The sequence below is a fragment of the Panthera uncia genome, unplaced genomic scaffold (genome assembly GCF_023721935.1).
Source record: "Panthera uncia isolate 11264 unplaced genomic scaffold, Puncia_PCG_1.0 HiC_scaffold_569, whole genome shotgun sequence".
In the NCBI taxonomy this organism is placed as follows: Eukaryota; Metazoa; Chordata; class Mammalia; order Carnivora; family Felidae; genus Panthera; species Panthera uncia.
In genome coordinates this window covers 1-8567 of record NW_026059725.1, presented here as the reverse complement: position 1 = coordinate 8567, position 8567 = coordinate 1, and the positions used below count along the sequence as shown (strand labels likewise).

The 8567-nt window shown below is 39.5% G+C and overlaps 1 protein-coding gene across 1 annotated transcript; it reads left to right on the top strand.

Annotated features, from left to right (window-relative positions):
* The first annotated feature begins 1095 nt into the window (after positions 1-1095).
* On the top strand, positions 1096-8561 carry LOC125918226 (cyclin-A2). Its single transcript, XM_049624253.1, has 8 exons — positions 1096-2222; positions 2998-3241; positions 4747-4859; positions 5058-5281; positions 6162-6369; positions 6785-6898; positions 7339-7472; positions 7837-8561. Exons 1-8 carry the CDS (start codon positions 2010-2012, stop codon positions 7883-7885), a joined length of 1299 nt encoding a protein of 432 aa, XP_049480210.1. The 5' UTR covers positions 1096-2009; the 3' UTR covers positions 7886-8561.
* The last annotated feature ends 6 nt before the right edge of the window (positions 8562-8567 follow it).

Below are 8567 nucleotides of genomic sequence, written 5' to 3'. Positions count from 1 at the left end.
CTTTTAAATTGAGAAATATTTGGAAAATAAAAATCTATTCAAATATATAACAAGCTACACATATGTATAAATTGCTTTAAAGTTTTCAAAATGTCTTTACATACATTACTTCATCTGATCTTCACAATACATATTATTTTGTCAAGTCTATAAGAAAACCAATTCTCTGTGAGGTTAAGTGATAAAGAGGACATGCTGTTATTTGTAAAACTGGGACCAGATTTCAAGTTCTGTTGCCTGGCTTGTGTCCTGGTTACTGTATACGTTGTTAACTAGTGGAAGTAACTTACCAATTATTTTTTCTAGGAGTTGAGATTGATTTGCAACTGATTTCACTTTTGCTAGGTAATGTTTTTATGACCCATGCTCAGTTTGTGAAATGCTTGAGTTGCCCCAGTGCTATAAATAGTGGCCAGGGAAATGAGCAGAGCTTGCACAGATTGAAGGGATCTTAATTTGATGTCCTGTAACCAGTAGAGCTGTACAAATGTCCTATATGTGAATAGTGCAGAAATAGTGATGGCTTCTTAGATTTTCCTGTACTAGGATCCACTGATTACCTTTTTATCATATATGGAGGGAAATATGACTTTAAGGTTACAGAATACAGAAGTTTTATTCATTAATCTTAATTTACATTTTGTCATGTTCAGGGAAATATTGTATTTAAAGGTTGTTTTAAAATGGCATAAAGATTATAATGGAAATAAGCTATTCTTTATGTTTTCAAGAAGGGCACATTCATGAATTTGTCAGAAAACAGTAATGCTTCTTAATCATATACCATTATATTTATTATATGCAAGCCTTGTATATTAAATTTGAAAATTTGTTAAAGTCACATATCACTGAGAGTTTTCTTTTAATAAGGTCATATTTTTATTATATTTAACCTTCATTTCTAAATGGAACAAATAATTATATCTAGGTCACTAGAATTTCACTGGTGCTTTTTGTTGGCTGCCACAGCTTGGCAAAATATTCATCAAAATCAGTGACTGTCTAGTTGAATTTCTTGTAGTACATTACTATTTTTTTATATATATGTTATATATATGATGTATCATATATATGTATCATATATGATGTATCATGTATATATGATGCGTATCATATATATATGTATTTATTATATAGATATCAACAGTAGTTCAAAGTGGCACCTTACTTAATTGCATCTTCATTAGATAAATTAAAAAGCATGACTGAAGAAACACCTAAATGGTAAGATATTATAGTCTACCACTTGAATGTCAGTTATTACGTTAGCAGCGGGTAAATGATTTATGCTCATTATATAATCATGAGAGCCGTATGACATGTAGACATTACTCCCAATTAATAGATAAGAAAACTGAGGATCAGAGACATTAAATAACTGGTCCACGACTACCAGGCCAGTAAGTGGCTGGGTCAGATTTTAGACCTTGGGAAACCAGGCAGGCTAACTGAAGGTTCCACAGCTAACGACTGGGGTGGCTCACTAATAACTGCTTAAGTTTAACTCAGTTTATCCAAGAGGCAGCCCTAGCCCAGAGCCCAGGGATCACCTAGTGGCCCAGTTTAAAGTCACCAGAAACTCGGGACCCGCCTCTTCGCTCGGCGCAGGCGTTTTCCCTCCCGCCGCCGTTCGGCGTTTCTCCCCCTCTGCTCCTTGGCCTTCGCGGCCGCCTTCATTCGCCTGCGACTGTGTCGCCTAGAGTGACGTCACGGGCGTCGGCCCTTTCCATTGGCTCATTTCAATAGTCGCGGGATACTTGAACTGCATGAACAGCCGCCGCTCCGGCGGGCTGCTCGCGACATCTCGGGGGCGTCTTTAGCCCTCCACGCCCGGCAGTTCCTGCCTACGCCTTTCTCAACTTACTTGGAACTCCGTGATCTCAAGCGGGCAGGCTGGCCCGGGCTGCGGCGGATTGCTACGGCGGGAGCGTTTCTTGTTGGGGTCGGCGGGACGGAGTACACGCCGCTAGGCGCCCCAGGCTGATTCCGCCGCGACCCCGGGAGCAGTGATGTTGGGCAGCTCCGCGCCGGGGCCTGCGTCCCGCGAGGCGGGCTCGGCGCTGCTAACATTGCAGCATACGGAGCTCCAAGAGGACCAGGAGAACATCAACCCTGAGAAGGTGGCGCCCGCCCAGCAGCCCCGCACTCGTGCCGGGCTGGCCGTACTCAAGGCTGGGAATCCGCGCGTTCCAGCACCGCAGCAGAGGCCCAAGACACGACGGGTAAAGAGATGAGCGGTATCTGCAGGAGGGTGGGCCGAGCGGGAGTTTTGCACGAGGTTTAGCAGGCCGAGGAGCGTGGCAAGAAAGCATCTTCCGAGCTTTTTTAAAGGGAGTCCTGGGTCTTGAGTCACCTTGATCCCTAGTTTTCTGGCGTGTGGGATGCCACTTAATAGCTTCTCCCCCATTGCTCTCTTCGCCAGCTGTGTTATGTTGCCTGTCTGCTGTTTATTGGGGATGTTTTTCTATAGATAATGGGAGTCAAACCAAACCCTAATCAAGTCCTACGTGTGTCCGCGCTTTTCTCGCCGCTTTAAACCCCAGGCCCTGCCCTAGTATCTGGACCTCCTTCCCCTCTCCATATGGTTAAGATTACCTCAACTTTAAGAAAGGGTATAAAAAATACTTTGCTTTTAGTAAATTCCGCCATTTTGCCGGATTTGCTCGGTTGCTCCACCCTTGGGCGAAAGTAGTGAACCGACACCTCTTTGCCGGCTCTCCTAAACTTGTCATTTCTCAGCCTGCCCCTCCACCCATCTTATGGCCTTGATTAGTTTTGTATCTTCCACTTAGTGTGACTCTTTTTATAACTTATGTAGGAATGCCTGTAACGAATTTAAACATCCCTTTCTTCAGCCACTCAAACTTTACGCATGGACTTTGCCCCAGTTTAATTTCCTGAGTATTTGGGAGTAAAAAGCAGACACTGAGACCCATAAGGGGAAGAAACCAAAACTCCATTCAACAGGCTCAAAGCCAAATATTTATTTCTTTTTAGGTTGCACCTCTTAAGGATCTTCCTATAAATGATGAGCATGTCACTGTTCCTCCCTGGAAAGCAAACAGTAAACAGCCTGCATTTACCATTCATGTGGATGAAGAAGAAGAAAAGACTCAAAAGAGGCCAGCTGAATCTAAAAAAACAGAACATGAAAATGTCCTGGCTTTTAATTCAGCCATTACTTTATCTGGACCAAGAAAACCACTGGTACCTCTGGATTATCCAATGGATGGTAGTTTTGGTAAGTTTTAAAGAACATCTGTATCAAATCAATGTAATTATTAAATACACTGGGGGAGCCTGGTGGCTCACTGGATTGAACTTTTGACCCTTGATTTCGGCTCAGGCCATGATCCCAGGGTTGTGGGATCAAGTCCCACACCGGGCTCCCTGCTGAGCACGGAGCCTGCTTGAGATCCTTTCTGCCCCTCTCCCCAGCTCACTCCCACACTCTAAAATAAAAAATAATAATAATAATCTCTTTCTTTAACTAAAAAATAGGCTGCATTAATGCTATTTTGTACTTTAAGACATTTTCTTACTTGATCCTTAGCACATTTATGAACGAATAGATTTCAGTTGTATTCATAAGACTCACTTTGTACATACCACTCAGAGTATTTGAAAAGGATGCAACTTTCAATATTGTGATATCTAACATCTCTTACAGCTTTAAGGTAACATTTATTTTTGAGAGAGAGAGAGACAGCGTGAGCAGGGAAGGGGCAGAGAGGGGGAGACTCCGAAGCAGCCTCAGGCTCTGAGCTGTCAGCACAGAGCCTGATGCAGGGCTTGAACGAATGGTGATATCGTAACCTGAACTGAAGTCGGATGCTTAACTAACTGACCCACCCAGGCACCCGTCTGTTATAGCTTTAAAATTTTGTTTCTGTAAATCCAGTCTGATACCAGAGAGGGACATTATTCTACTGTAAGTCAAGCATTGAACCATGGCTTTGCACTTAACCACATAAAAATAAAAGTAGCTGCTATAAAGACAGCTCTGCCAACAGTTTATGCAACTTCTTTACCATAGGTCTGCTGAGTCACTGGGCAACTCATTAAGTTTAGTCTCTAGTTCTACTGTGAGAAGTGGTCTAGAAATCGCAGGAAAATCTTTTGGAAATAAAGTAAAGTTTGTATTTTTATTTAAAGTTTGCCACAAATTTTAACCTCAAAGCGAACCCTGAAGTGAAAAGAATAATTAATGATATTCTTTGCCTTAAAAGATAATTTAAAGTTACAGACATGAATCACTTGATTATAGTGTTAATTTGTTTGAACTGCTTGTAACAAACCTCATTTTCTCATTCATACACTCATAGAAGCACTGCTTCTTAGTTAGTGCCTAGATTGTACTTTGAATATGTCAGACTTTGGGGTCTGCAAACTCTCAGGATAAATACTACATACTATCTCCAGACTGTTTTGGATTTTAACTCAGTCCTAACAGAATCACTGTGCCATCTGCTCTTATTTCTCATGGAATATGAATATTAACATAGTACTTGATCTTCAAACTCATTTTCCTTTTAGTGGCCTATTAGTATTTTTTCTTATTGATTAAAACCAAGTGGAGAGGGGGTACTAAAACCACAGTGAACTATTCTTTGTACTTTTTCATGAACAGCCCTTTTTAGTTGGATGAAATAAATGCTTTCATATGGGACTCCTTACAAGGGCAGTTTTGGCTATTAATTAGAAAATTAAACAATGAACTTAATCATAACTTCTGTATTCTCCCAGAGTCACCACATACTATGGACATATCAATTGTATTAGACGATGAAAAGCCAATGAGTGTCAATGAAGTCCCAGACTACCATGAGGACATTCACACATACCTTAGGGAAATGGAGGTAACAGCTCTCTGAATCCAATTTTTATACGGTTTTACTCATTGTGGCAAAATGAAACTGAGAGGATGTTTTTAAGTTCCTTAACTGGTGGTGAATTAGTCTAATGTTATACTGATGTTTCTGGTATGTGGCATCTTTGTTAATGGTAGAATAATCTAATTGTAATTTTAATATTATACTAAGTAACTGTCTCAACAGGTTAAATGTAAGCCTAAAGTGGGTTACATGAAGAAACAGCCAGACATCACTAACAGTATGAGGGCTATCCTTGTGGACTGGTTAGTTGAAGTAGGAGAAGAATATAAACTACAGAATGAGACCCTGCATTTGGCTGTGAACTACATTGATAGGTTCCTTTCATCGATGTCTGTGTTGAGAGGAAAACTTCAGCTTGTGGGCACTGCTGCTATGCTGTTAGCCTCGTAAGTCCAACTTGGTTTGTTGGATTAAGTGATTGGTACCTTTCTGTGTAAGGAAGAGGTTGTGATTTTTAACACTGACATTTTAATATACACAAGGCAGAGTTGGAAGCTACTTTAGGGGTAGCAGCATGAAACAGTGTGGAAACTAGTTTAGGATATTAATTTTCCCAGATCTAGATTCCAGGGTACCTTAAAGATGGAGACTGGCTACTTTTTTTTTTTTTTTTTTTTTAATGTTTATTTATTTTGAGAGAGAGAGAGATAGAGCACGAGCAGGGGAGGAGCAGAGAGAGAGGGAGACACAGAATCCGAAACAGGCTCCAGGCTCTGAGCTGTCAGCACAGAGCCCGATGCGGGGCTCGAACTCATGGACCGTGAGATCATGACCTGAGCTGAAGTCGGATGCTTAACCGACCAAGCCACCCAGGCGCCCCGACTGGCTACTTTTTAATACACTTGGACTAGATTACCAAATTTAAAAAAGTGTGGTTCCTTCCATCAAAAAGTGCTTTCTGGCATAAAATCATATCTTCTTAAGACATGGAAATTAGATTTAAAAACTAAAAATGTTTATTTTTCTAAGAATTTCCTAAATTTTCATTTACTTGAACTCTGGCATTGTTACCATCTTGGGAACTCTTAGGCCTCTTATTTGACTGCATTGGGACAGATGTCCCACGAGTCCTGTATTGATTTGGGTCTTTCAGTTAGCATCTATCTAGTCTCTGCTGGTAATGGTCAAAATCAGTGGAAACAGGCAACTGGTGGAGTGTAGGTTTGGGACTCATTCCATGTATTCTGCTAAAGCGATTTCAGAATTAGATAAACAGCTTGCTTCTCTTTTGGAAAGACTGATTACTTAAAACTTTTTTCATTGTAGAAAGTTTGAAGAAATATACCCCCCAGAAGTAGCAGAGTTTGTGTACATTACAGATGATACCTATACCAAGAAACAAGTCCTGAGAATGGAGCATCTAGTTTTGAAAGTGCTTGCTTTTGACCTAGCTGCACCAACAGTAAATCAATTTCTTACCCAATACTTTCTGCATCAGCAGTCTGCCAACTGCAAAGTTGAAAGTTTAGCAATGGTAAGTTCTTTTCATTTTGTTGAATGAAGATTCTTAGGTCACACAGTTTAATTACATAGCTTTGGTCAAGGGATTTAGTATTTAGGGGACAAGTTAATGCTATAGTATAAAGAGAACCTACCATTGGTGAAAGGTAACATGAATTCGAAAGTAACTAGGAGTAGTGGAATGAGGATTGAGTCTTGGGAAATGGTAGCCAGAAGAGTTTTAAAAATTATTAAAAGAGGAAAAAATACAGGATGAAGATGGAGCAAAACACTAAGATAATGGATAAGGGCTGTGACAATTTTTTTTTCCTATGGTTGCCATAGAGCCAGTCTTAAAAACAGGAAAATATTAGGACAGAAGGCAAGGATTTGAGGTTTGAATTCTAGAGCTCTTGTGATCATAAAGTATATTTACATTTTCATTGCAGTTTTTGGGAGAATTAAGTTTGATAGATGCTGACCCATACCTAAAGTATTTGCCATCAGTTATTGCTGCAGCAGCATTTCATTTAGCACTCTACACAGTCACAGGACAAAGCTGGGTATGTATTTCGATGTCTTCACACTTCTGCCTTGCAACTTAAATAGTTGTGTCAGTTAAGTCAGATAATTGTCCTATACAAGAGATGGTGGTCTAGAGGTACTAACCTGGAAAAACTTCAAAAAATCTGCACTGTTTAAAGTGTCTTACCTATTTAGTAATGTATGTTTGTTAGGTAGAAAGCTTAGTTATTACTTGGATTTGAAAGGTGTGCTTAAAGGATCAGGCCATAAGACCTGCTGCTGGCAGGGAAAGTAGTAAAAATTGACCAAAGTCAGCATAAAAGATGGAATAATGACTTGAGAAAACTAGATTTCTTAGCTGGAGGTGTTGGCCCTGAAATTTAACGAAACTCCAGCTTAATGCCAACTACTAACTCATTATGTTTGGTGTCTGTTCCTAAAAACAAAACTCAGTGCTTCTCTACCCACTTCTCTGCAGCCTGAATCTTTAGTTCAAAAGACTGGATATACCTTGGAAAGTCTTAAGCCTTGCCTCATGGACCTTCACCAGACCTACCTCAGAGCACCACAGCACGCACAACAGTCAATAAGGGAAAAGTATAAAAGTTCAAAGTAAGAATTAACATGATACTAAAGAAGCTTGCTTTTCCAGGCTATTGCATGATTCTGGGACACCTGACATTTTAACTTTATCAAAGGATTCACAAAACAGACACAGCCTCCCTAAGAAACTGTTCTCTTAGCAGGCCAGGTGTTCTGAGTATGCTGTAGTTACCCTTTCTGTCCTGCATTTGAGGGAAAAGAGGGGAGAGGAACGGGTATGCGTGCATGTTTTGTGGACCAGACAATGATTGTATAACCATTAACTCAATCAGCATACAAACAGGATTTTTGAGTTCCTAGTATATGTATCATTCCATGAGCCCCTTTACCCAATGAATATTTACAGTTTTGTTTTTTTTTTCCCTATTTCCAGGTATCATGGTGTTTCTCTCCTCAACCCACCAGAGACACTAAATGTGTAACAGTGAAAGACTGCCTTTGCTTTCTAAGATGTAAATCACTCCAAGTATATGGTGTACAGTTTTTTCTAAGGTTTTAATCTTTACAATCATTTCTGAATACAGAAGTTAGGGTCAAGTACAAATTATGGTATCTATTACTTTTTAAATGGTTTTAATTTGTATATCTTTTGTACATGTAACTATCTGAGATATTTGGCTAATTTTAAGTGGTTTAAAGTATTAATGATGCCAGCTGTCAGCACAATAAGAATAAGAATAAATGGATTTAGAAAATTTGGTTTTGTAAGTCAAATTTGATTTGACTACGGTATCACTCAGAAAAATTAATTTCATTTAGTATAGAAGGGGACTGGGAAGGCTTCTCTTGTGTAGGAAAATGGATAAAAGTTTGAGCATCCATTTTCCTAAGCCACTGGATCAATTTGGTGACTTGCGCATAATCCAAGCATATCTGGAATAAATCTGTGCTTATTTATCTGTTGTGATGATCCTGAGAATCTTTCAGCTCTTTGTACACACTATGAAAATGCTTTTTCATTCCTCATCAACTTTTACACTTTACTGAAGTGACAGTTATTTAAAACCTGTTAAGTTGTCCAAAAGGTTTATTTTAAAGCATAATGTAAAAAACTATTATGGAATTGACTAGATTTTATAATGGATTTGTGAAGAGAAAAATACC

Bases quoted from the DNA above. Each gene is read 5' to 3' on its own strand.
- LOC125918226 (XM_049624253.1), top strand. From the start codon at position 2,010: ATGTTGGGCAGCTCCGCGCCGGGGCCTGCGTCCCGCGAGGCGGGCTCG. The intron at 5,282-6,161 runs GTAAGTCCAACT...TTTTCATTGTAG, and splicing joins GCTGCTATGCTGTTAGCCTC to AAAGTTTGAAGAAATATACC. The intron at 6,370-6,784 runs GTAAGTTCTTTT...TTTTCATTGCAG, and splicing joins AAGTTGAAAGTTTAGCAATG to TTTTTGGGAGAATTAAGTTT.